We start from the raw sequence: 27,871 nt of genomic DNA on the forward strand, positions 1-27,871 counted from the left end.
TTCTTCTTCTTCTTCTTCTCTAAGTGGTGTTGGGTAAAGGTGCAGCATTTCCTCCCACATGGTAAACTGAGGCAGATTGGTCTGATCTCCATGTCTCCATGTCTCCATGTCTCCATGTCTCCATGTCTCCATGTCTCCATGTCTCCATGCCTCCATTGTTTCCTGCTGCAGCTCAGTTGTCTGTGTGAAGGTTGGGCTGGTGTGGAAGTGATCAGTCAGTGCGTAGAGCAGCAGGACTGAAGGAGATCTGGGAGGACTCTTCTCGATTTAGTGCTAAACTTTAGGTCCAAGACTGTTTTGTGTGAAGGTTTTTAGAACTTGAATCCATAAACCTGTGGAGTGCAAACATCTCCTCCATACGTCCCTTTGGTTTAGATTAGGCCCAGCCCAAACATCTGCCTGTCAAACACTGCAGTCACTCAGAGTAAATCACAGAGGAGCACCAGGGGCCAGGGCTGGGGGTCCAGGGGGGTCCAGGGGGGTCCAGGGGGGTACAGAGGGGTCCAGGGGGGTCCAGGGGGGTCCAGGGGGGTTCAGGGGGGTCCAGGGGGGTACAGGGTGCTCGGGGTGTCCTTGGTCTTTGTCAGGGATGTTATGGCCACGTTTGATTGTCCAAACAAAGAGACGGACTGCAGGACGTCTGCTGGCGTCAGGAGGAAGAGTTGAGGTGCTGAGCAGAGAAAGTGAACAAACTGAAGTCAAAGTCATCAAAGTCAGACTCCAGTTTCTGTGTCTATGTAATGTTTACTGCTGTATTCTCTTCTTCTTCTTCTTCTTCTTCTTCTTCTTCTTCTTCTTCTTCTTCTTCTTCCTCTGTAGCATGTGTTGTTGGTGCACATGTGGCGTCCAGATGTGGAGGTGTATCAGTGAGATCTGGGGTCTGGGGTCAGGGCTAATTAGCTCGCTGATGAGTGTGTGTGTGTGTGTGTGTGTGTGTGTGTGTGTGTGTGTATGTGTGTGTGTGTGTGTGTGTGTGTGTGTGTGTGTGTATGTGTGTGTGTGTGTGTGTGTGTGTGTGTGTGTGTGTGTGTGTGTGTGTGTGTGTATGTGTGTGTGTGTGTGTATGTGTGTGTGTGTGTGTGTGTGTGTGTGTGTGTGTGTGTGTGTATGTGTGTGTGTGTGTGTGTGTGTGTGTGTGTGTGTGTGTGTGTGTATGTGTGTGTGTGTGTGTGTGTGTGTGTGTGTGTGTGTGTATGTGTGTGTGTGTGTGTGTGTGTGTGTGTGTGTGTGTATGTGTGTGTGTGTGTGTGTGTGTGTGTGTGTGTGTGTGTGTGTGTGTGTGTGTGTGTGTGTGTGTGTGTGTGTGTGTGTGTGTGTGTATGTGTGTGTGTGTGTGTCTGACCCCCCTGTAAACATCTTTATCACCAAAGGCATCGTCTGTACAGCTGAACCATTAAAATGCAGCTTGGACTCTAAACAAATCAAAGTGGAGGTCTGAGCTCATTGAGGGGCCGACACAGCAGAGGGGCCCCTGATTACACACACATGCTACACATTAACATGGAACACACCGCTTCATTCCTCTCAACCAGAGAGAGAGAGAGAGGGAGAGAGAGAGAGGGAGAGAGAGAGAGAGAGAGAGAGAGAGAGAGACAGAGAGAGAGAGAGAGAGAGAGACAGAGAGAGAGAGAGAGAGAGGGACAGAGACAGAGACAGAGACAGAGAGAGAGAGAGAGAGAGAGAGAGAGACAGAGAGAGAGAGAGAGAGAGAGAGAGAGAGAGAGAGAGAGAGACAGAGACAGAGACAGAGAGAGAGAGAGAGACAGAGAGAGAGAGAGAGAGAGAGAGAGAGAGACAGAGAGAGAGAGAGACAGAGAGAGAGAGAGATAGAGACAGAGACAGCGAGAGACAGAGAGAGAGACAGACAGACAGACAGAGAGACAGAGAGAGAGAGAGAGAGAGAGAGAGAGAGAGACAGAGACAGAGAGACAGACAGAGAGAGCGAGAGAGACAGAGAGAGCGAGAGAGACAGAGAGAGCGAGAGAGAGACAGAGAGAGAGAGACAGTCAGAGAGAGCGAGAGAGAGACAGAGAGAGAGAGACAGAGAGAGAGAGAGATAGAGACAGAGACAGAGAGAGACAGAGAGAGAGAGAGAGAGACAGAGAGAGAGAGAGAGAGACAGAGACAGAGGGACAGACAGAGAGAGCGAGAGAGAGACAGAGAGAGACAGAGAGAGAGAGAGAGAGACAGAGAGACAGGCAGTCATCAGTCATCAGTGTGTGATGGAGTCCTGTCCAGAGAGAGAGAGAGATTCCAAACAGATGAGTCTTCTTGAACAGTCTTTAGTCATCAGGGATGAAACTCTACGTGTTGCAATGAATTTCACTTAGGGAGAAGGTTGAGCAACAAAGACTAGGAGCAAGCAGGAGCCATGGCTGAGGTATTTATCTACTTGCATTCTTGCACTTTTTCATTATTGCACTAGTTGGGTGATTTCTGATTTCTGGGTCTTGTGTTTTCACGCTTGTCTAACTGTTGCACAGACATTTCCCTTATCTTATCTTATCTTATCTTATCTTATCTTATCTTATCTTATTCAGTGATGTCATCTCTGACCTCTGTGTGTTCCTGTGTGTGTCTCAGTGTGTAGATGTTCTCCTCCTCTTCAGGTCTGTAGGTCTCTGATGGACCCTGATGGATCCATGATCAGGTGTTAGAGCCTCTAAAGCTCCTCCACATGGAGACAGAAGCTTATATGTCGACCTCTGACCTTTGACCCTAAACCCTCTGTATGTTGCCATGGCGATGCCTCCCAGCTGTTTGCTCTTAACAACACACTCAACATGTGTGTGTGTTTGTGTGTTTGTGTGTGTGTGTGTGTGTTTGTGATGATGAGACTAAATCATTCTTCTCTTCTCATCGTCATCGGCGAGTTGCACAGTTGGAGGACTTCCTGCTGAATTCTTTCCTGCCGGTAGGACCTGTGATGTGGTCTGACAGTGACCATGGCAGGAAGTGGCGTGTTAAAGTGTAAACAGAGGCAGATGGCAGCGGCGGGGCTGGTTTGAGTTTGGCGACTTCATCTGAAACAAAACAAATCCAGTTATTTCTTAATGATCGGTGCTGCAGAGCCCTGCTGATCCTGATGCCTCTGTGATCAAGGCTTATGGACTTCACTCACTTCTGTCACTGTGTAGATGTTCTTCCTCTCCTGCTCAGGTCTGTAGGTCTCTGATGGACCCTGATGGATCCATGAACACGAGTTAGAGCCTCTAAAGCTCCTCTACATAAGTTTATCCTTTTATTTGTTGATGTGACTGAAAAGCGTAGAAGCTCTACTATTGGATGAACCGGACATCAATCAAAGCGGAGTAGGCGGGGCAGAGTTACTGACCTGCATGTGTTTGGGTTAGGGACCAGGTAGCCATGTTAGCTCAATGCTACTGTAGCTGGAGGACACTCAAGCTTTAGAATGAGGGAGTCTGCACATCCTGCTGTGAACGCCCACAGAAACATCTGAGCTTTCACAACTTCTTACACATGAGCATGTTTCACCCCTCTGCTAAAGACCAAACACACACACACACACACACACACACACACACGCCCACACACACTCTGTGCTGTGATTTATTTCCGTAGCAGGGAGGTTGGAGATTACATTACGATCATTTGGCAGACGCTGATGAGATGAGATGAGATGTTTCCTTCCCATCCATGATTTATTCCCTGTAATCCAGTGTTCAGGCACCGCCTTCCCCTGGAGGAGCAGAGGGATCCATAAATAAGAAATCGATAATAAATAACCCCACTGACGCTACCTGGCCACACCCACTGGCCCCACGCCGGGTCATGACTCTGTGGTTTGTGGGAGGAGTGAAAGCTGAATCGTCTCTGCTGTCAGATACCAACAGAGAGAGTTTGAGCCCAGTTTAGCCCAAATCACATTGGTTCATCATCCTCATCCTCTTCATCATCACGAGTGCTAGTCAATCACACAGTCAGTCTCACTGGGTGTCTAAACACACTTCAGGTGCTGTGTGTGTGTGACCTCACCCACAGCTGTGAAGGCCAGTAAACATGCTTCACTTCTATGGACTCATCCATTTACCATCCTAATCTATATCCAAACAAACCTTCATATGCATGTAAACACACCGACGCCAGAAACCTCACACTCACACGGCTCTGTTAAATAACACACACAAAGTAGAAGTTCTTAAGTTTTCAACCAAAATATGATACTTCTATCTGACCAAAGATCAAATCCACACCAGACCTGAGCTGTGCAGGCATCACTCACAGTGACAGGTTGAGCTTCTCTTCAGCTCTGCAGGTCTCTGATGGACCCTCATGGATCCACGGGGTTGTTTCTTCTTCTACAGCACAAAGAGAGAAGTTCTGCCCTCCACAATAAAAGCTCAGCGTATCTCCTGGATTCACTCAGTGAGCTGTGTGCTGATGTAATTAGGTCAGAGGTCAACCTATTAGTATCTAACTAAACAAACAGCTTCAGGTAGTAGTGTTGGGCAGATCCATCTAACATATCCATGTATCCATACCAACGTTGGTATCTATTGATCGATACCTGCGGGATGAGATTGATACTTAAGTTTCTGTTTCTCTTCCCTGCCGTTCAGTCACAACTCCCCCCCCCCCCCCCCCCCCAATCATGTAGAGGAGCTTGAACACGCGTTCATGTTGGGGTTCATAGTTTCGTGTTCTGGACCGAAGAGCAGATCGGACTTTAACCAAGAGAGTTTAAGGAAACAGTGGAATAAGAGTTTTACAGAGGAGACGTGTGATCTATTGTGTAACAGCAGCATGATGTCGTCACTCCAGATGGGCGACACGTCTTTGTTCTCTGCATTCATGGAGGATTCTTTGTGTGTTGAAGGAAGAGAGAAACCTGAGATCCATCCAGCATGGAGCGGAGGCGGGGCCTGCTCTTCAGCCTCATCATGGCAGCCTGTTTCAACGGCAACATGGCCCAGCAAACAGGTGGGTATGATTATCCCACCAACTGGGACAAAAAGAGTCCCCACACCCACACACACACACACACACACACACACACACACACACACACACACACACACACACACACACACACACCCCCCACACACACACACACACACCCACACACACACACACACACACACACACACACACACACACACACACACACACACACACACACACACACACGCAGCCACCCCCGCCTCAACATTACATCAACACATAACAACACTGCAGTATCATTTACACAAAGAAATGCTAGTAAAACACACACACACACACACACACACACACTGTATATGCACATACTGAAGCTAATCATCTACACGTGTGGTAAGTTATGACCTCCATGTTTGTTCCAGTCACCTTAAGAGCACCGATACTAACCTGAACAGACACGTTTCCATGCTGCTGTCACATGCGTCTGATGCATTAACACACACACACACACTCCCACCCACACACACACACACACACACACACACTAGTGAAGAAGAGCAGGTCATCTCCAGCGCCTGCTTGCATCACAAACATCTTCTTTAGTGTGCTTTAAGAGTTCCTTATTGAAATAGGAAGTTTACAAATTGAACCCAAGAAAAAGTAAAGTGACTTTCTGGTAAAAGCCTGAAGACGTCTCTCCTCATCACAGAGACGTCTTCAGGTCTGACGCGGGTGCTTCATCTCAGCCCTCAGTCTTCATAGGGTCAGGGTCATAGGAGGAAGACGGAGACGTCCAGCATGCAGTGGCTCTTTGCCCGAGGTTGGACTGCAGGTTGATTCAGTGGAGATGCCAGGCACAGGAATGTGAGGAATGTGATGAAGGGAACATACGACCGCAGTCATGAGTACTGAAAAAATCCGCAGCTGCTCTTCCTCTGTTTTTACTGTCTACACTGTCTGAGGGAAATGAATTCCAGGTGTGAGACATTCAATCTTCTTTCTGGATCATTCCTGCACTTCTGCATTCACTGCATGCTTCAGAGCCACAGCCAGACAGGAAGTGAGTGCTCCTGTCCCTCCATCCTCTGGCCTGCACACAACACGTGAAAGCTGCTTCTGGTAGTAACAGAGCTAAGTCCCAAAGGTTCACTAGACTTTGGGCTGATTACTTTGTGAATGCAGTCTCCTTATGTCGACTACATTCAGTCATATTTGAGTGTGACCATGACAGCCAGGGAGCCATCTGACTAGCTTGTTATTTGTTACTTCATCAGTCTGGAGGAGCTCAACTCCGTCCTCATTAGCACACAGCAGTACTATGTTTATATTTTTGCACAGCACTGCTTAAAGTACGACACCTTGACAGTAGCAGATGGTACAGCGTTGTATGTAGTTTACCTTTGGGACACACAGTAGGTCACGCTTTCAACGCCTCTGCACCTTTGGCTGGTTTTCTTAGAGCCGATATGTTTCGTGCACCGCTCAGTTCCGGAACCCTCCGCGCCCTCACACCCAGCCGCTCTCCCTCCCTCCCTCCCTCCCTCCCTCACTCCCAGTCTGCACTCAAGAGGCCGTAGCTGACATCATCTTCATGGTGGATGGGTCGTGGAGCATCGGCACTGAGAACTTTGAGCAGATTCGTCGGTTTCTGTACACTCTGGTCAACAGCTTCGACGTCGGGTTTGATCGCGTCCGCATCGGCTTGGTCCAGTACAGCACCACGCCACGCACAGAGTTCCTGCTCAATAGCTTCCAGAACAAAGATGATATCCTGCAGTACATCAGTACCTTGCCGTACATGGGGGGCGGCACGCAGACCGGACTGGGCTTGGACTTCATGCTGAACGAGCACTTTGTGGCGGCGGCGGGGAGCAGGGCTTCCTACAAGGTCCCTCAGATCGCCGTGGTGATCACCGACGGCAAATCTCAGGACAATGTGGAGCTCCATGCCAACAACCTGAAGAGGAAGGGAATTGTTTTGTATGCGATCGGTATCAAAGAAGCAGATGAAGAGCAGCTGAAGGAGATCGCAAACGAGCCGCACGGCCAGCACGTCTACAGCGTGTCAGATTTTGCAGCACTGCAAGGAATTTCTCAGAGCATCGTCCAAACGCTGTGTACGTCCGTGGAGGAGGCCCAGAGACAACTCCTGCAACTGTCCCAAGGTAAAGAGTGTAAGAGCTCACAGTGCACGGTGATGCTGTGAGGCATCAGAAGGAGTTATAGAGGAATGATATCCCACAGGTGACTGAAGCATTCCTGCTTCTGTCCAAATGGAAGCGAGGATCATCTCACTTCTCCAGAAACATAAATCGCTGACAGGGTTTTGGAGGTTATCTACCATGAGAACCTTTCAGTAACTTAACTTGGTTCATCTACAGGCGTTTGTTTAAAGAAGTCTTAAAGACTTATGGTCGCGCCCCAACAGTTTCTGAGCCAAAACATTTTTTGTCATGGTCTAAATTATAAATAACCGTTAGAAACAACGAATAAAACCAAATCATTAAGGGGACTTCCGGGTTTCCTGAAGTAAAGACCCAAACCCAGACTGTCCAATGAGCACTGGACAGATGGAAGCAGAAAGGAAGGACAGACGGACTGTAACCTGTCCTTACCCAGAGGAAGTCTGGTGGGCACAATAGTTGATCTTTGTGATCACACACACACACACACATACACACACACACACACACAGACGCACACACACACACACTCACGATTTTGAGGTCGTAAACAAGGTGGGCAAAATCCATTTTATGTAAAAAATATCGTCTTACTGCGAAAAATCCCAGTGAGCGTCTTTTGATAATGGACACAGAGTCACAGATGTCTTCTAGTTTGTCACTGTCCTCTTCCTCCTGTCCAGAATGTGCCAAAGCCACCGTGGCAGACATCGTCTTCCTGATTGACGGCTCTTCAAGCATTGGCTTGGTAAGCTTCCAGGAGGTCCGGCAGTTTCTCCGCACTGTAATCGAGGGCCTCGACATCGGCCCAAACAAGGTTCGTCTGGGCTTGGCCCAGTACAGTGATGAGCCTCATCAGGAGTTCCTGCTGAAGGACCACATGGACAAGAAATCTCTGCTGGCTGCAGTGGAGAATGTTCCCTACCGGACAGGCAACACCGCGACAGGCAAGGCCATCACCTTCCTCCAGGAGCAGTTCTTCACCAAGGAGGCCGGGAGCCGTTCGGCAGAACAAGTCCCTCAGATCGCTGTGGTCATTACCGACGGTGACTCGGCTGACGACGTGGTGGCGCCCGCGCAGCTGCTGAGGAAGCACGGCGTTATTGTGTTTGGCATTGGGGTGGGAGCGGCCAACAGGGTGGAGCTCCAGGCCATTGCCAACCTGCCGCACCATCGCTTCCTGTTAAACATTGACAACTACCAGGCCCTGCAGATGCTGACCGAGGGTCTGCTGCAGACCGTGTGCGTCTCCATGGAGGATCAGAGGTTAGGTAAGGACCGGTAGGGAATCATAGCTTCTCCATTTTCTGCACTTTCTGGTCTTTTGGTGCTCAGTCAGTTTAAGCTTTGATTTCATGAACTACAAATATACCAGATGGAATACTCAAAAGTTTAACATAGTAACATAATTATGAGATAAATAACAGAGTTTTCACTTATATTATTTCATTACTGTTACTGTTGTATTAATAAATGAAACTAACTCATTATGACATCTGTCTGCAGACTTTTTTTAGTGGTTTCATTGTTGTTTCTGTCTTTCAGCTTTGAAAAAAAAGTTTGCAGACATTCACTTCTTGATGGATGGCGGCCTGAGTGGAGCAGAGTTCGGGCAGATGAAGAGCCTTCTGGTCCGGCTGACTAATCAGCTGAACCTAATCGGTGTTTCTGGCTACCAGTTTGGTATGGCTCAATACGGCCACGACGTCAAGGTAGATTTCCCTCTCAAAGCTTTCCAAAACAAAAAAGACATGCAAGGTGGCCTTCGCACTTGGCGTCAGAGACGACTCCAAGACAAAGAGCCTCGTAACCTCGGTGTGGCTTTGGAGTACGCCAGCAATCACTTTTTCACCAAAGAGGCGGGCGGGCGTGCGGACCATGGCTCCAGAGAGTTCCTGGTTGTTGTAAGTGGAAGAAACTCAAGTGATGATGTGTCGAAGGCTTCACGTCTGCTCAAGTCCCAAGGGATCACTGTGATGGGGATGGCTTTAGGTGACACACAGTCGTCCATGACTGACCTGCGACGCATAGCCACGGCGCCGTACCTTTACCAGGCCACCAACATTGTGCCTGACCTAAAGGCAGTGTTCGAGAAGGAGGAGCAGGATGTTGCTGTTATAGGAGGTGAGAATTTCAAAAAATTCGTAACATTACCAGTTTTATGCAAAAAGTGAATTATAAAAGAGTTTTATCTGAAGCGACACACATATGAGGTCTCAACACAAGCAAAGGAGAGAACGACAAGAGTAAGAGTCGAGAAGCTCAGATCGAGTGGAACAACAGGATGTGGGTGCCAAGAGATTACTCATTTGTGATTGAGTAATTGGTAATAATGCATTTATAATTATTCCCCCTCTTTTCAGAATGCAAAACAGCCAAACTGGCTGACATCGTGTTCATTGTCGATGAGTCTGGAAGCATCGGTACGCCCAACTTCCAGTTGATTCGCACTTTCCTGCACAGGATTGTAAATGGTCTCGATGTCAGTCCGACCAGAGTGCGAGTTGGAATCGTCATGTACAGCGATGAGGCCAAAGCAATGGTCTACCTCAACACCTTCAAAGACAAGCAGGAAACCCTTCAGTTCATCAAGATCCTGCCTTACCACGGAGGAGGCACTATGACCGGAGCGGCTCTGACTTTCGCTCAGAAGAAAGTCTTCACCAAACTGAGAGGCAGCAGGAAAGAGAAAGGTGTCCAGCAGGTGGCAGTGGTCATCACAGATGGGGCATCCCAGGATGATGTTAGTAAACCTGCGGCTGAGCTCCGTCGAGCAGGGGTCACTGTTTACGCAGTAGGAATCAAAGACGCCAACAAGACCCAACTGGCGCAGATGGCTACCAATCCGCCCAATAAGAACATCTTTGCCGTGGACAATTTCTCCAAACTCAAATCTCTGGAGACAGCCATGCAGAAGGTCCTGTGCCAGAACATCTTCCGCCAGGCCATCACAGAAAACACGAGGAGTACGAGCCTCAAAAAAGGTGTGTACATGTGCTTTTTCTTTAGGCTTTGGCTAACCCTTCAACAGAGAGATAAGTTCAATGATACTGGAGCAGATCCGTAGCTGAGATCGGGCTCAATCACAGATTTATTTTGATGTTATAATTTGTCCAAGGAGCTTTTTCATTTCTTCTAAGAAGCTACTTTGGTTCTGAAGATCAAGTCTAGTTGCCTTGGACCAACTACCATCACCAGATCTTTCGTGCCCAAGGGTCTATGGACCTTCATTGGATTTCTGAATCTCATTCCATTTTTCCTTTTCCAATTTTTGTTTGAGTATGAAATCCAATGAGGCGAAGGTGCATGGACTTATTTACTACAGTGACCTGACGTCAGTATGAGTAGGAGTAAATCAAAGAGTGTTTTCTCATGTTTTCTCATTCCAGGCTGTAAGCAGACAGAGGAAGCAGACATCTTCTTCCTGATTGACCACTCAGGAAGCATCTTCCCCAACGACTTCCTTGACATCAAAAAGTTTATCATTGAGTTTTTCCGTGACCTCCTTATCGGGCCACAAAATGTCCGTATCGGGATTGCAAAATACGCAGATTCACCAATCTTAGAATTTGACCTGACATCCTACTCAGACAACAAGGCTCTGGAGAAGGCTGTGAAGAACATTAAGCAAATTGGAGGAGGGACACAGACGGGCTCGGCACTGTCATTCATGGGCCCCCTCTTTGAGAGAGCAAAGGCTACTCGTGGTCACAAAGTCCCAGAGTACCTGTTGGTGATCACAGATGGGAAATCAGCAGACGAAGTCAACGCTCCTGCAGCAAAGCTGAGGGCCCAGGGAGTCAACATCTACGCCATTGGGGTGAAAAATGCTAATCAGACGGAGCTTGGAGAGATTTCCGGCAGCCCAAAGAGGACTTTCTTTGTCAATAACTTTGATGCCCTGAAGCCCATCAAAAACGACATCATCACAGACATCTGTTCTCCAGACGGTAAGGGAAACTGGAGTTTGAACCCATATGCACATCTGTGTTTCACCTCTGAAAACATTTTGCTGGTACAGATACATTTTTCATGAGCGAGCGTCTTCTGGCTCCCTTCTGGCTTCCGTCTACTTGCAGCTCTGAATCGGCAGGGTCCCATTCCCTGCCTAGGTCAGGCAGTGCTGATCCTTAAGGTGCAGCCCACAGCCTAATAAATATATATAGCAAATATACACTAGTAATAAGAGTACTTGTGCCTTGAAGTGGGCTGTCTCAGTCTGACATGAACAAACGCATAATGATTTGAATCAGACCCAGATAGTTCAACAGTAGTTCAACAATCTGTGAGAGACCTGATCTGGTCCAACACACAGCACAGAGACAGAGTTATGGAACTGAACCAGATTGTACCACCACAAATCCTGTTGGACAGACCCGAACCTGACCAACAGACATTCAAAGAAAACATTATTACTGCATCAGTTTCATTGTAATCAGTAAACCAAATCAACATGTGTTGCACATGTGTGCATGCATTGGCATACAATGGAACCCAGAGTTGAGTCTTTGAACCCGACCTGTGCCTGATCTGAACTCTGAGCGAGCCTGAGTGAGTTTGAGCTGTCATGTCAGGCTCTAATCTGTGTTTGTTACTCTATCTGCAGCTTGCAAGGACTCACTGGGTGACCTCATTTTCCTGATTGACAGCTCTGGAAGCATCTATCCACAAGACTACCAGAAAATGAAAGACTTCATGAAATCAATCATCAGCATGTCCGTCATCAGTCAGCACAAGGTGCACGTCGGTGTCATGCAGTTCAGCTCCATCCAACAACTTTTGTTCCCCCTCAACCAATACTACACCAAAGACGCACTGTCCACAGCTATTGATGACATGCAGCAGATAGGTGGAGGCACACAAACGGGTGAAGCCATCACCTCGGTGTCCAGATATTTTCAGGCAGCCAACGGAGGGCGAACCCACCTGAGACAGCGGCTAGTAGTGATCACAGATGGTGAAGCCCAGGATGAGGTCAAAGGTCCCGCAGCAGCTCTGAGGGCCACAGGTGTGGTCATCTATGCCATCGGAGTGGTGGATGCCAACACGACTCAGCTGCTGGAAATCAGTGGCTCATTAGACAAGGTCTACGGCCAGCGGGACTTTGATGGTCTGAAGGATTTGGAGAGGGAGGTTGCCATGGAGCTCTGTGAACCTGAGGGAGGTAAGAGCAGACTGGGACTGTTACAAAAAACTGTTTGTCATTTGTTTCTTTTGAAGATCTTAGAAGAGATCCAGGATATTGTGATAATAATAATTATTTTTGATAATATTTAGATGGCTGCAAAAAGAATGTTTGCATCAGTGGAGAGTGGAGTCAGGATGGATCTGCTTGAGTGTCCTCCATGTAAACAGGATTAGAAACGCAGGACTTATGAACACAGCTCATGTAAACCAGTCGTAGATGGACTACAGACTTGGACTGTGTGTATGTAAACGCAGTTATTGGAATTTTTGCAGCCTTTAGCATTGAGGCTTATTCTCCCACATCCAGCATCTCTCCTCAAAGTCCTGGACTCAAAGTGTTGTTGCCCTTTTTAGCTTGTTCGAGTGCCACGCTGTTCATTTCATATTTATTTCTTTCTCATTCATGCCAACTCATATTCTATCATCTCTCCTCATCCATTCACATTTTTCAAACCTTTTTTTTCTCCTTTTTGTCAGACTGTCAGAAGACAGAAAAAGCTGACATCATCTTCCTGGTGGACGGCTCCACCAGCATAACCCTGCCCAAGTTCAGAAGCATGCAGACCTTTATGGAGTCCATGGTCAACCAAACCACTGTTGGCAAAGACCTGACCCGCTTTGGTGTGATACTCTACTCCAACGAAGCCAATTCTATTTTCACTCTAAACAAGTACTACTCCAAGCGAGACGTAATTAAAGGAATTGCAGCTCTGAAGTCTCCCTATGGGGACACTTACACAGGCAAGGCCCTGGCTTACGCTCTGCAGTACTTTGGTGCTGAACATGGAGGCAGGGCCCTCCAGGTGCCACAGATCCTCATGGTGATCACAGATGGTGACGCCACGGACCGGAACAACTTGGAGGCGCCGTCCAAGGCGCTGCGGGAAAACGGGATCAAAGTCTTCAGTGTTGGGGTGGAAGGAGCTATCAAGGAACAGCTGGAGATCATGGCTGGCGGCGAAACATCCAGAGTTTTCTATGTGGACAATTTCGATGCTCTGGAAACTCTGCAAACAAATATTTCCGAAGTCTTCTGCCATTCCACTAAACCAGGTAAAACACAACATCTAAATATTTAGAATCTATTGATCGAGTTTAGGGAGCATCAGAATACAACAACATGACGTCATCAGCATACCCAAATAACAGAAATGTGTTTGTGTCAGGTCAGAAACTACATGGGAATCAGGAATGATAGGGAGAGAGAGAGAGAGAGAGAGGCTTTAGGTACGAAGGTCTTGGTCATAGAGCTGTGGGTCTGCTGGGGTCTCTTGGACTAAGAGGGACTCCGTGGATGGAGTGGAGTTTGGTGACTCATTCCACCACATAGGAGACATGTTAGTGAGCCGTGTTCCTCCTCAGTCAGAGACGAATGAATGAATTCTTCCTTTGCTTTCTCTTTTAGCATGTGAGAAGCAGCAAGCAGATCTGGTCTTCCTGGTCGATCAGTCTGGCAGCATTGATTCAAGCGATTACACCACCATGAAGAAGTTTATGTCCGAATTGGTGAGCAGCTTCAAAGTCAGTGAGGATCTGGTGCGTGTGGGTGTGGCCCAGTTCAGCAGCACTCCTCAGAAGGAATTCTACCTTAACCAATTCTACAGCGAGGCCGAGATCAACAAACACATCCTGGCTATGAATCAGCTCGGAGGAGGCACCAACATCGGCCAGGCTCTGGAATTCATCGGGGGGTACTTCCAGGCAGCGCGGGGCAGTCGGATCGGTTCCAGCATCTCCACGAATCTGGTGCTGATCACGGACGGAGACTCGCAGGACGACGTGGAAGAAGCAGCCGCACGTCTCAGGTTACTGGGGGTCGAAGTGTTTGCCATTGGTATTGGAAACGTCCATCAGCTGGAGCTCCTGCAGATCACTGGGAGCCCGGAGAGACTTTTTACCGTGCAGAACTTTGGCAGTTTGGCTAACATCAAGCAAAAAGTGATCGACACCATCTGCCAATCCAAACCCATCCCTAATCCACCTGGTGAGTCCAGATGTGTGACTTTGCTTTTGTTTCACATGTTTTCATGTTTGGTGCCCTGTAGTTTACTCTTTCATGATGAGTTTACTTACATTACTGTATGATGGCCCAGAGTGAGCCAGAGAAGGAAATGTGCCGGTGCCTTCATTATGAGGAGAAAGGTTTCAGTTCAAAATGTTTCATTTACAAAGCAACAAGTGCATTCCATTGTGTTTGTGAAGGCTGTAGTTTTTGTAAAGCCACCTGTGTCTCTCCTCTAGACTGCAGCATTGACATCGCTATGGGCTTTGATATCTCTGTGAGGAGCGGCGCCCCTGGGGAGACTCTGGTTAGCGGGCAGACCAAACTGCAGAGGTTCCTGCCAGAGATTGTCCACTACGTGTCCACGGTCCACAGCCTGTGCTGCATCGGCCCAGAACCCGTCGAGACCAACATCGGCTACAGGGTGGTGAGCCGCGACGGGCGCTCCCTGCACGACTTTAACTTTGAGAGCTACAACGAGGATGTGGTAAAGAAGGTGATGACCCTGAACCTGTCTGAGCCCACCTTCTTCAACACCGCCCTGCTGGACTCCTTCAAGAAGAAGTTCGCTTTGCAATCCGGAGCTGGCGTGAAGGTGAGCTGCTGAGCCGGCTGATCCTCTCTGGAGAGCCTTTACGCAAAGATGTAACCGTGACAACAGCTCTCTCTGTAAGAGTTTGGTCGAATGAAAGCAGAGAAAGCTGAACAGCACAGGTCCTAGGATAGTTCCCTGAGGGACACCACTGCTCACATATTTGAACCAATGAAATCTCATGTTTTTGGAAATACAAAGTTCTGTTTTTGGCATCAAAAAGTGACAGAATGTTGTTTCAGCTGGAGCGTGAGATCATCTGTGTGTGTGTGTGTGTGTGTGTGTGTGTGTGTGTGTGTGTGTGTGTGTGTGTGTGTGTGTCCGTCAGGTCCTGGTGCTTTTCTCAGATGGCCTGGATGAAGACGTGATGAAGCTGGAGCAGCAATCTGACCTCCTCAGGCAGGCCGGTAAGACCTCCTCTTCATCACTCACCTTTCTTCTATCCCTTACTTCCCTTCATTCTCTTCTCTTCCTACATGCTTCTTCTCTTTCTTTTAACCCTTCCTCTCTTCCTTCCCTCCCTCCTTCCTCTCTCCTTTGTTTTCTTTCCTTCTGCTTTTCTGTCTTTCTTCCTCTCTTACAGCTGAAGTTCTTGTCTTCTTTGTGTCTTCTTGCCTTCCTTCCTTCTTTTCCTCATTCTTCCTTCCTGTCCTGGTGGGTCTCTCTTCTCATCCCTCAGCTTCCTGTGTGTGTGTGTGTGTTCCCGTCCAGGCGTCAGTGCCCTGCTGGTCGTGGCTCTTGAGGGCGTTCGTGACGCCGCTCAGCTGCAGATGGTGGAGTTCGGTCGTGGCTTTGGATACAAGCTTCCTCTGAGCATCAGCATGGCGAGCGTGGGCAGCAGCGTCCTCAAGCAGATCGTGAGTCAGAGGTCACAGTCAGAGGTCACAGTCAGACTCAGGCTTACTGGACGCTGCTAACCGATGTTCTCTTTTCATATTTCACCTTGTTTTCTCCAAATAATTTATCCCTGCTGGAACACTTTTACTGTTGCTGGCTGATGTCTGAGGACGACGCCTCGGACGTCTGGAGTTTCCTGTCTCAGCTTGTCTCAATTTGAGGACAAGCAAGGGGTCAAAGACCTCAGAAATGCTTCTGATGCTCTCTCTCTCTCCCTCTCTCTCTCTCTCTCTCTCCCTCTCTCTCTCGCTCTCTATGTGTCGCTCTCTCTCTCGCTCTCTATGTGTCTCTCTCTCTCTCTCTCTCTCTCTCTCTCTGTCTCTCTCTCTCTCTCCCCTGTCTCTCTCTCTGTGTGTGTGTGTGTCTCTCTCTCCCCCCCCATCTCTCTCTTGCTCTCTATGTGTGTGTCTCTCTCTCTCTCTCTGTCTCTCTCTCTCTCTCTCCCCCTGTCTCTCTCTCTGTGTGTGTGTGTGTCTCTCTCTCTGTCTCTGTCTCTGTCTCTGTCTCTCTCTCTCTCTCTCTCTCTCTCTCTCTCTCTGTCTCTCTCTCACTCTGTCTCTCTGTCTCTCTCTCTCTCTGTCTGTCTCTCTCTCTCTCCCTCTGTCTCCCCCTGTCTCTCTAACCCTCAGGACACGGTGTCAGACAGGGAGTGCTGTGGCGTCATGTGTAAATGTTCGGGACATGAAGGCATCCGTGGCTCTCGGGGACGTCTGGGGTCAAAGGTGTGTGTGTGTGGGTGTGGGTGTGGATTCACTAAATCTGCTTGGAAGTTAAGAACTTAATTCTACAAAAATGTGAATCTTTGGAAGAAATGTTCCTGAAAAGAGCTGCAGGTATGTGAGCCCTGAGGGGTCAGAGGTCACATCAGCAGCCTGATTCCTGAATGACTGAAAAGAGGTGTGTGTCTGTCAGCATTAGCATACCGCTACTAACAAAGAAATTAATGATTCCTCACATCTTTTAATTTTATAATAAAGTGTATTATTTTATTATAATGCATATTACTTTTTAAAGGAATGTGCACTCACTGTTGCTCTGTGGTAGCCTGGCAACTGTAGCAACATAAACAATAGAAGCTCCAAGCTGCAGAGCAGAAGCCTGTTTAGTGTTAGTGTGCTGTGTTAGCTGTTAGCCGCTCTGCTATGAGGTCGTTGAGTCTGGTTGAGTTCTGCTGTTGGATCTGTTGTGTGTTTTTCCTGAACAGGGTCTGCTGGGACCTAAGGGCCACCCTGGATATCCAGGAGAGGAGGGCGTCCCTGTAAGTGCCTCTCAGCTGCTCTGCTCATCAGTTTGTATCTTCATCAAGTCAATGTTTCACTTCTCTCCCATCCAAACCGTTACAAAGGTGACGTGGGAAGACTTCACTCATTTCAGCTGATGATCAGAAATGTGGTGGAAAAGCGTGTAGACTCACAAACACACAGCAGACATATTTATGAAGCAGTTAAAGGTCAGAGGTCACAGTGGATTAGAGAGTTTGTCATTCCACTGGAAACATTTCAGCTTAGCTCAGCTGCAGCATAAGCATCTAGGGATCCACCACAAAGTGTGACCATTAAGCCCCGCCCACAAAGACGGAGCTTTGAGGGCCACAGATGTTGACACCTTAAATACGAGAGGGGACAGAGGTGAGGCATTCAAACACCATCTGAGAGTATCAGACTGAACCTGAATGCATCGTGCTTGGGTTTCAGGGCGAGCGAGGACATCCAGGACCCAGCGGACCCCAGGGACCCCAGGGATGTCCAGGGACCAGAGGACTGAAGGTACACAGCAGTACTGACTGAGGAGGGGTACCACGGTTACTGCTACTGTTACCACAGTTACTGTTAATGCTAATGACACTAACACTATCAAGTCTTATCATTGTTATTGATCGCTACCAGCTGATGATAATTCAGGTTATTAAGAAAATATGAAGTTCATTGAAGTATAATGTCATTAAAGCTATAAAGCAACATGATGTTTGTAACTTCAGGGTTAAACGTTCTGTTTAAAGCATCTGTGTGTGTTTGTGTCTAACCTGGATCCCCTGTGTGTCGACAGGGTAACCGAGGTCTCCGTGGCAACAGGGTGAGTGTGACAGGAATGCAAACTCAATGAAGCCAGGAAGTGTGATTAGACGTGACAGTGGACTCTCTTCATCACTGCAGGGCGAAGACGGCGAGGACGGGCTGGACGGAGTGAACGGAGAACAGGTACGAGCGCCAGCCTCCCTACGTCTACGCTCTATAGGTCTACGCTCTATAGGTCTGCGCTCTACAGGCGCTGGGCCCAACATGTCCTCTCCATCTCCTCTTCTGTTCTCCAGCAGCTCCTCTGCTGCACAGCTCCCTTTGCTCCTCTTCTTCAAATGTATTTTTGTCTCCTTGTCCGCTCACTCATCTTCATCTGTTGCTTTGTGTCTAGTGGAGCTCTAACTTCTTCTTCTCTCGTTCAATTCAACACAAAGCAAACCTGCCATGTTTATGGAAACATAAAGTCTGTCAATGTTACAGATTTATAAATGAGTGCTTCATCCACTCCACACTCAATCCACCTTCAGTGAGAGTCAAACATTTCCTGTTGCGTTACTTCAACTTGGCTAATGAGTTCCTGTGGGAAAGTTCCACAGTGTGAGAGTCTGAGAGGATCCAGCAGACTCTCAGACGCCTGGAGGAGTCGATTACAAAACCAGATCTCTCTGTGGAGAAAGAAATGCTAGAAACAAAAGAACATTGGAAGGAAAAATAAAACAGCCAACTGTGGGGTTCTCAAACAGGGTGGTGAGGTCCGTGGATGTGACGAGTAGTTGTGTGTTTGCAGGGTCTCACAGGAAAGGCCGGAGCTTCAGGAGAGCGAGGACACCCAGGAAACCCGGTAAGAGAACCACTTACAACTTCCTGTCATCAACCGGCTCAAATTCCATTTGCTCTGTATTTATTATTGTTTTTTTTATTTGTCTTCATACCGATCAGTGGTTCAAGAAACACGGAGTAAAATCCGATAAAAAAATAATTCACTTTGATTCCTTCCACATTTTTCATCCTAGATTTGTGTTAATACACACATAAACAATAGAAATGAATCATAAATAAATATGTGACCTTTTTGTTGTGTTTTGTTGTTTTCACTCAGTTATTAATCTGATTTGCTGCTGCAGTCGTTGGTTGTTGGTTGAGTGGAATTCCCCTTTAGCGTCCACACCCACCAGATCAGCCTGAGGATGACCTCTGACCCTACAGCTGGTTGATTGACGGGTTGAATTGTTGTCCTCAGGGTATCCCAGGTATCAGAGGCGGGGCCGGGCTGAGAGGACAGCGAGGCCTAAGAGGAGATCCGGTAAGCCTCTGTGTAGAAACATGTCTGTGCAGGGCTCATCATTTATCAGTCGACCTATGATTGCCCAGGCGGAGCGTGGATGTATTTCCTGCTGCTCTCTCTCTCTCTCTCCCTCACTCTGTGTGTGTCTGTCTGTCAGGGTGAGCCAGGTTCTGTCAACACTGAGCAGGGACCTAAGGGAGAAGCTGGGAGCCCAGGCAGACCGGTAAGAAACATCACCATGACAACGCCAACCAGCTGGATCAGAACCAGGTGGATCTGAAACAACTGGACCAGAACCAACTGGATCAGAACCAACTGGATCAGAACCAGGTGGATCTGAAACAACTGGATCAGAATCAGGTGGATCAGAACCAGGTGGATCTGAAACAACTGGATCAGAATCAGGTGGATCAGAACCAGGTGGATCTGCCCTTTGAGGGACTTCCTGCCGCAGGATGTGGGCCTGTCAGACTAAACACACTTTGATCTGAGCTGCCTTAATCAGCATGGAAACTCAGAGAGAAAAGGGGGCGGGGCTACAGGTTCAGTTCCTCTGTGACTCAAACATTGTGACTAACTCAAGTGAAGACCTGAAGTGTGTGTGTGTGTGTGTGGATCCACAGGGTGAACCAGGAGTGGAGGGGCAGCCGGCTGAGAGCGGAGTGGTGGGAATCCCGGTGAGATGCTTGTGTAGCTCAGCGAGGTCACTGCATGGTTCTTCTTCTACAGCAGTCTGACTGTAGCTACATCACCAGGGTCAAAGGGCAAAGCTGCCACCATATTACACATCCTCTCATTACAGAGAGAAGCAGGGTCAAAGGTCAGGACAGGCCAGGGTGTAGGGCCGAGTCAGAATGAGAATTAGATGCAGCTGAAGTGAATCTGCACAAACATGGACCTCAACCCACAACAAACAAGCAGGGAACCATGTTAGACCTGCTGTAGGCTTCTAAGCAGCTAGATGTTCACTGGAGATGAGACGAAGAGACGTGGAACCTCAGAGGAACCCTGGGGTCATCAGAGGTCAGAGCAAAGACCTGCAGCAGCTTCAGCTTCAGCCTCAGCAACGGTTCAGATGTCACCATGTTAATGTTTGGATTTCACTCCAAAGTGTGTGTGTGTGTGTGTGTGTGTGTGTGTGTGTGTGTGTGTGTGTGAGTGTGTTATATGATAAATATTTGTTGTATATCCTGTTAACCTGCTGTGTGTTTGCTGCTCAGGGTCCAGATGGAAGAAGAGGTCCACTGGGGGAGAAGGTAAGGGGTCACACAATGAGGTCACTGCGGCTTACTCACATTTCCAACGCCACATTAAAGAGTGTGTGTGTGTGTGTGTGTGTGTGTGTGTGTGTGTGTGTGTGCGTGTGTGTGTGTGTGTGTGTGTGTATGTGTGTGTGTGTGTATGTGTGTGTCTGTGTCTGTGTCTGTGTGTGTGTGTGTGTGTGTCTTGTGTGTGTATGTGTGTGTCTGTGTCTGTGTGTGTGTGTGTGTGTGTGTGTGTGTGTGTATGTGTGTGTGTGTGTGTATGTGTGTGTGTGTGTGTATGTGTGTGTGTGTGTGTGTGCAGGGGAACACTGGAGAGCCAGGAGATCCAGGACTCCCAGGCAGCTCAGGTCCTTCTGGTCCACAGGTGAGCAGCCAGATGAAGGCAGACAACAAGCCAATCAATATCTGATCAATAAGCTGCCTTTACATGCTGTGATGATGATGACGATGTCATGCACACAGTAACATTCTGTATGTGTCGAACATTGCAGCTGTGTGTGTGTGTGTGTGTGTGTGTGTGTGGAGGTATGTAATCTCATCTGATGTGATGTTTGGTGTTCATTATGAAACCTGATGAGTTGTAACTTGTTTGTTTGTTGACCTGTGGGTCATCAGGGAGCCAGAGGGGTCAGAGGTCAGCCTGGACCCAGAGGGACCTCCGGCCTGCCTGGACTGCAGGTCAGTAGAGACGGAAACAGCCTGAGGACCACACTTACTGTGTGTGTGTGTGTGTGTGTGTGTGTTCAGGTCCTCATCTTAGCAGGCTCAGGAGCCAATCAGAAGCCAGTATTTCCCATTTGACTCTTTGTTCTGTTTTCCTGCAGGGCGGACATGGTAATGCTGGAAATCCAGGAACAGCTGGACGCCGCGGCCCGAATGGACCGAAGGTTTGTGACCTCACTTCCTGAGTGGGTGTGGCCTCTGTGAGGCTGAGATGAAGATGACAGTGGAGGTTGATGATGTTTGTTGTTGTACTTTAAAGGGCCAGCCTGGAGATGTGGGTGTGCAGGGGGCTCCAGGACCACAGGGACCCATAGGACTGCCGGTGAGGCCCTGAGACCCTGAGACCCCCTGCTGGGGTCTGTGGGAGGTTTCATGCAACACATTAGAACAGTTTAAAAAGGATTTCACTTTCAGCTGCTACATGTCAGTGTGCTCCTCTTCAGTGATGAAGAGGAGCAGCTCTCCTGACGGAGGCCCAGCTGACTCAGGTTGGTCTGAACTCTGACCCTGTGTGTTCTGTTTCAGGGTCAGGATGGCAGAGACGGTTATGGACCCGCTGGACCCCAAGGTGCTAAGGTAACGTTTGCTCATACTGACACACACAGAGGTCAGAGGTCAGAGGGGAAGGAGATGTAGATCTTTACATTTAGTCAATCACAGGTGTCATAAATCCTTTCTTACCTTGTCTACAGGGAGATCCTGGTTTCCCTGGTTACCCTGGTCTGCCGGTGAGTCACACAGATGAGCACTTATTGATATCAAGGATCTGCTGAAAGTTTTTAGGGTTAAGTCACTGCTGATAATGTTTTAACTACTGTAGGAGCTGCTTCCTGTCTTACACACACACACACACACACACACACACACACACAAAGCTGAACACGGTCCTGTAGAGTTGATGCAGTTTGCACTCAGTGAGCCTGTGAACGTTCGGCTCAGACTGTTCTGTTTACATTCTGGCTTCTGTCCAGATGTTCTGGGAGCCAGACGGACAAATCACAAATATTTGATAAACATTGTGATAAGAAGAAACTTAGAGCTTTAAGAGAAAACAGAGAGGAGTCCAACTATAACAGAGCTGTGTGTGTGTGTGTGTGTGTGTGTGTGTCTGTGTGTCTGTGTGTGTGTGTGGTCCTGTGTGTGTGTGTGTCTCTGTGTGTGTGTGTGTGTGTGCAGGGTGACAGCGGCCAGGACGGAGCCAAAGGACTCCCAGGACGCAAAGGAAACCTTGGACGCGGGGTGAGTAAGGACACGTCTGAGGGACAGGGGACTTCTGAGGCATGCAGGGGTTTCATGATGATTTAGGTTTCTTTGTTGTGACCTTGGAACTCTATCCTGACCTCTGCAGGGAAACACAGGCAGGCCGGGAGAACCAGGAGTGCCTGGAGAGCTGGGATATGCAGGACACAGGGTGAGAGTGGCATCATCATCATCATCAGACTCATCCATACACCGCATTAGAACAGGACCTCAGAGTATGACCTCGCTGATGAACGGTGGCAGGAGAAGATGGAGCTCAGTGGACGAGTCGCTCTTCATCAGTGGTCGCCTCTGTTGTCACCACGTGGGGCAGGAAGTGAGTATTTGCATGTGTGAGTAGCACGGCGCTAACGTCTCTGTCTGTCCACACAGGGAGGCCGAGGTCCTCCTGGAGGAAAAAGCATGGCTGTAAGTCCACCTTCAATCACTTCAACCATTTAAAGTGAGATCTTAAAGCCTGTGTGTGTGATTGACCTGATGTGTGTGTGTGTGTGTGTGTGTGTGTGTGTCTCTCAGGAGTGTCAGCTGATCACCTACATCAGAGACAACTGTGGTACGTGTCCAGCACATAGACCCAGCCCTTCAGGTCTAGGGTCAGGGTCGGGGTTAGACCTGGGTTTGGTCTCTAATCATGCGTGTTCTTCCTCCACAGCGTGTTCCCAAGGTGTGTATCTCCTTCAGTGTGTGAGTCCTGGAGCGGTGAGTAGAGAACTGAGCAGATGGAGGTTTGTTCTTCCTTCTCCTGCCGAGGACCGAACAGACAAACCACTGCTGAAGATGATTCAAGGGACTTCCAGGTTCCTTGAAATTAAACCAATAAAATCCTCACTTATGGCTGTGAATGTATCCTTATTTCCATGGCAACCTGCTCCCGCTCTCATTGGTTCTCAGATTGGACAGATTGCCCCGCCTACCCCACTGAGCTGGTGTTCGGCCTGGACATGTCTGACGACGTGACCCCGGTGGCGTTTGAGCGGATGCGCTCGGCCCTGCTGTCCCTCCTGGAGGACATCTCCATCGCCGAGAGCAACTGTCCCACGGGCGCCCGTGTGGCCGTGGTGGGATACAGCGCCCACACCAAGTACCTGATCCGTTTCCAGGACTACCGCCGCAAGAGTCAGCTGATCCAGGCCGTGCAGAATATCGCGTTGGAGCGCACCTCCAACCGGCGCCACCTGGGGGCCGCCATGCGCTTCGTGGGCCACAACGTCTTCAAGCGTGTTCGCTCGGGAGTGAGGATGAGGAAGGTGGCCATCTTCCTCTCCTTCGGGGCGACCCAGGACACCTCTGACGTGGTGACTGCAGTGATGGAGTACCAGGCGCTCAACATCGTGCCGGCCGTCGTCTCTCTGCGGAACACGCTGGCCATCGCTCAGGCTCTGGAGGTTCGTTTGGTTTGCCACACTGTCTGATTGAATATTTAGTTGGTGCTTCTGGTTCTGAAAGCAGACGCTCCTCACACTGACCTCTGACCCGGTTCAGCAGTGTGTCAGTTAAACACACAGACACACACTCATCTTAGTGTTCACCTCTAACCCAACAGAACCCAACAGAACCCCACTGTTCACATGGGTCCATTGGGTTCAGGTTTGCTGGTCTGAGGCGTGTCACGTGTCGCTCTCCTCTCTTTAGAAGGGAACCAAACAGAGAAAGATGGAAGTCATGTTGACGTCATATGTCGGTGGATCACCAATGGAAATGTTTTAGTGTTTAAAGCTGAGCCGCTCTACAGTGAAGCGTAGAGTTCAATCATGTCCAATCTCTGCAGCTCCTCTGGCCTCAGACGCTCTGTTTTATTCCAGCTCCCTTTGTTTCGCCTCCCTTTACGTTGTGATAACATGCGCTGGCTTCTGCCAGAGACTCCACAGCTGGAACAAAGTCCAGACGTGTCGGATAACAGGAGCAGAAGGTTTCCCGGTGCAGATGCTGACTCCTGCTGTTTGTCCTCAGGCTGACGACACAGGAAGCTCCGTCTTCAGCGTGCTGGGGAGGTCACAGGATCTGACTGCCGACCTCAGGAAGGTGAAGAACTGCGTCATCTGTTACGGTAAGTGGCGAGGAGCGGGAGGCGTCAGAATACCGACGTGATCCGTGAACGGGTCCAAAGCCCCAGGAACCTAGATTCTGTTCATGTCTCTTTATCTTCTGGCGTGGACAAACATCCAGTCAGGCATTCATAACTCAACCACAGTGTTTTTATACTTACAGCCTCATCCTGCACAAACGTCTTTACATCCATTTAGTTTAGGAAAATGTCAAATGTTTTGTACGTAATGCACTCAAACATCTTCAACCTGAGTTTCAGGGGCGATTCTTATCTTGACAGCAGTTCTTGTGTCTCTGCTGCTCAGACCCCTGCAGGCGTTCAGAGGATTGTACCTTCATCCTGGACGCCCCGCCCCCTCAGGAGGTGGACGTGGACCTGGTCCTGGTGGTGGACGGATCCAGGCAGGTTCAGGCCGACGAGTACGCCGGCCTGCAGCAGCTGCTGAGCTCTGTGGTGGAGCAGCTGGCCGTGAGCCCGCAACCCCGCCGGCCCGACAACCTGGCCCGCGTGGCTTTAGTCCAGCAGAAGGGGACCCTGTTCGACCCGAACCAGCCGAGTCCGCCGCCCGCCACCTTGGAGTTTGGTCTGCAGACGTTCCAGACGCACACACTGATGACGCAGCACCTGGTGCAGACTATGCACCAACAGGGCGGCGTGCTGGCGCTGGGCCAGGCACTGGAGTTCGCTCTGAAGGAAGTGCTGATGAAGGTCCCCCGTCCCCGGAAGAGGAGGGTGATGCTGGTCGTGGTGGGGGATGAGAGTGTCTCCCGGGACCAGGACAAGCTCAACCAAATTGCTCTGCAGGCTAAGTGCCAGGGTGTGGCGCTGTTTGTGGTTACCGTGGGAAACCGCTACAACCGAAAGCAGGTGGAAGAGCTGGCCAGTCTACCGGTCCAGCAGCACCTGATCCACCTGGGCCCTCTGAGGGCTGACGAGCAGGGCTACGCCCAGCGCTTCATCAGGGTCTTCCTGTCGGCCCTCAACAGTAAGATCGGGCTTACGGACCTTTATCACCGTAGCAACACGCTCACCTCATCCAAACATTTCTTCTTTAAAATGAGGAGCTGGCCTCTCTGCTCTCTGTCTGGAGTCACAGCTGAGGTCTCTGTGTCTGGAGTCACAGCTGAGGTCTCTGTGTTTGGAGTCACAGCTGAAGTCTCTGTGTTTGTGTTCGTTCACAGAGGGGCTGAACGTTTATCCTCACGCCTCCCTCAAGAAGACCTGCGACAAGCTGAGAGGACAAACATCTGTGGGCAGGTAAGAGCAGGAGACACTGAAGGAGCCTCACGTCCGCGTATATGAGCCGCCATTAAACGGTGTATCCTGCTTTGGCTTCCTGTTTCAGGAGCAACATGACATCATTGGAGTTTGCTGACGAGGCAGAGAAACGTCCTGAGGAGCAGACGCAGACGCGACAGCTGGACATCGTCCACACTCTGTCCACAGGAGACGGACAGAGTTTCATTGGTAACACACACACACACACACACACACACACACAGCGCTGGTTATGAGTTATGAGCTCAACCTCAAACATTTACTGGATCTTATCACAATAAACAGGGTCCCTAACCCTGACCCTGTGACCTCAGCTCAGCCTGGGGTCACGTGTGGACACATTGACCTGTGTTCATGTTGCAGCTTTGAGTTTCCAGATTTCAGTTATGCTCCTCTGCCAAAAGGCTTTCATGCTTGACCAACATAAAGGTCCCTGCAGCTCTCACTGTGTCCAGCAGGAGGCAGCAGAGGAACTACATGTGTGTCTGATCACAGAAAGATAAAAACATCTGGGTTTTTATCACACAAAGCAACTTGCAGATTTAAATGTAATAAAATTCAACCAGAGCACAGTGATGCTACACAACGTACCTCAGTGAAGCTACACAACGTACCTCAGTGATGACAAACCAGCGGCGTCTCAAATACACAAGCTGGTCTCTGTGGGTGAAGCTGCTGTAGTGTTAGCATGTTGTTAATGCACGTGCGGTTATTGTGCAGTAAATGCGTGTGTGGTTAGTGTGTTGTTGGCTTGTGTTGTTAGCATGTTGTGTGTGTGTGTGTGTGTGTGTGTGTGTGTGTGTGTGTTGTGCTTGCAGCTGGCTGTGAGCTGGATGCTGATGTTGGTATCCAGTGTGCAGAGTTTGTCCAGCGATGGTTCTTTGACAAAGCCATCGGTGCATGTTCGCCCTTCTGGTTTGGCGGCTGTGGCGGCAACGCCAACCAGTTTAACACGGAGAACGAATGTTTCCGCACATGTGCCGCACATCGTAAGTCTGCACCGCATGCTCGTTAACTCCACCTCTTTTCCTTTGTTTCTAACAATGACCAGAATGACAAAGTTAAGGGTTAAAATGCTCTCAAGAAAACTGGGTATCAAAAAGAAGAATCTTCAATGATTGACTGATGAGTTCTGAGTCCTACAGACACGCTGCCTGATCCTCTGCAGCACTGCACAGGTACTCACTCACTTCCTTTTCCCTGGCAGATGGAAACACAGCGCTTAAACCACAGCAGAGCAGCTTCCTGTCCAAAGGTACACACACACACACACACACACACATGCATACACAGTCTGATTGTTGAGTTCTTGTGGTATTTGAAGGCCTTTAGGGTTCAGATGGATCACACACAGACTAACCCCCCCCCCACCTCCAGAGTCCTGCTTCCTGCCTCAGGACGCCGGCGGCTGTCAGAACTTCACCATGAAATGGTTCTTTGATACTGAACAAAGTGAGTGTTCGCACTTCTGGTACAGCGGCTGCAACGGCAACGGCAACCGCTTCAACACGCAGGAGGAGTGTGAGGGCCTCTGTCTGACGAAGAGCCGATGAGGAGGAGCAGGAGGGGGAGGAGGAGGAGGTTGGGTCACCTGCCGCTCTGCAGCCCACACGAATCAGGAAAGAGGAGAGGTTCCTCTTCATCTTCATCTCCCTCACAAACTGAAGCTGCAGAAGCTCAACACTTTTTTCTCTACTGTCTACATTTTTTGTCAATTAATTTTTTGTGATGTTTCAATTCGTTTTTTGTAATGTGACCTTCTTGTATTTAGACTAGAGTGAGATTTGAAGTAAAGTGACCTGCAGACAGTTTAGATGAACGCTAGTGGCTAGTGAAGGACTGAGGGAACGCTTGTGGTTTCTTCAGGTATTTTTTGGCCTCCAACGTTTTTCAGAGTAACACTCAGATGATTGCGTGTTAGCGTGTTAGCGTGTAGCTTCTGTTCTCTGTCACACACACTCATGTAAACACTGCGTGGCTGCAGAGCGGCACATGGCCCAGACGAGCTCTGTGAGGCCCCGGCCACTCTGTCTGCCTCTGTGTGTGCCTCTGCCTCTGAGGTCAACCCAAAGGTCGACAAAGGTCACCGTCATTTTGTCAAACCCAACAATGTGCTTCATGTAAGAAATAAAGAGAATCTTCCTCCAGGTTGAGTTTGTTGTTTCTTTCTGGGAGGAGTTGTGTGCTGACGTGTTTATTGGACAGAGAGAGACGTCAACGAGGCTCCGCCCCTCA

At 49.1% G+C, this 27,871-nt stretch overlaps 1 protein-coding gene across 1 annotated transcript; it reads left to right on the plus strand.

Annotated features, from left to right (window-relative positions):
• Positions 1-4,815: 4,815 nt before the first annotated feature.
• col6a4a (collagen, type VI, alpha 4a) lies at positions 4,816-27,590 on the plus strand. Its single transcript, XM_076137455.1, has 41 exons — positions 4,816-4,941; positions 6,456-7,064; positions 7,766-8,353; positions 8,628-9,206; positions 9,446-10,066; positions 10,472-11,032; positions 11,689-12,246; positions 12,747-13,322; positions 13,675-14,253; positions 14,511-14,866; positions 15,192-15,270; positions 15,575-15,720; positions 16,390-16,482; positions 16,965-17,018; positions 17,455-17,526; positions 17,807-17,833; positions 17,914-17,958; positions 18,566-18,619; positions 19,019-19,081; positions 19,221-19,286; positions 19,687-19,740; positions 20,284-20,319; positions 20,630-20,692; positions 20,944-21,006; positions 21,153-21,215; positions 21,311-21,373; positions 21,577-21,627; positions 21,744-21,779; positions 22,228-22,290; positions 22,400-22,462; positions 22,684-22,719; positions 22,828-22,864; positions 22,964-22,975; positions 23,203-23,696; positions 24,262-24,358; positions 24,663-25,343; positions 25,540-25,615; positions 25,704-25,825; positions 26,455-26,625; positions 26,844-26,891; positions 27,014-27,590. The coding sequence occupies exons 1-41, from the start codon at positions 4,866-4,868 to the stop codon at positions 27,187-27,189; spliced, it is 8,307 nt and encodes a 2,768-aa protein (XP_075993570.1). The 5' UTR covers positions 4,816-4,865; the 3' UTR covers positions 27,190-27,590.
• Positions 27,591-27,871: the final 281 nt, after the last annotated feature.

This window comes from Genypterus blacodes, unplaced genomic scaffold (genome assembly GCF_046128005.1).
Source record: "Genypterus blacodes isolate CSIRO-AG114 ecotype Tasmania unplaced genomic scaffold, CSIRO-AGI_Gbla_v1 ptg000318l_1, whole genome shotgun sequence".
Lineage (NCBI taxonomy): Eukaryota > Metazoa > Chordata > Actinopteri > Ophidiiformes > Ophidiidae > Genypterus > Genypterus blacodes.

Bases quoted from the DNA above. Each gene is read 5' to 3' on its own strand.
- col6a4a (XM_076137455.1), top strand. From the start codon at position 4,866: ATGGAGCGGAGGCGGGGCCTGCTCTTCAGCCTCATCATGGCAGCCTGT. The intron at 17,527-17,806 runs GTACACAGCAGT...GTGTGTCGACAG, and splicing joins CAGGGACCAGAGGACTGAAG to GGTAACCGAGGTCTCCGTGG. The intron at 21,007-21,152 runs GTCAGTAGAGAC...GTTTTCCTGCAG, and splicing joins CCGGCCTGCCTGGACTGCAG to GGCGGACATGGTAATGCTGG.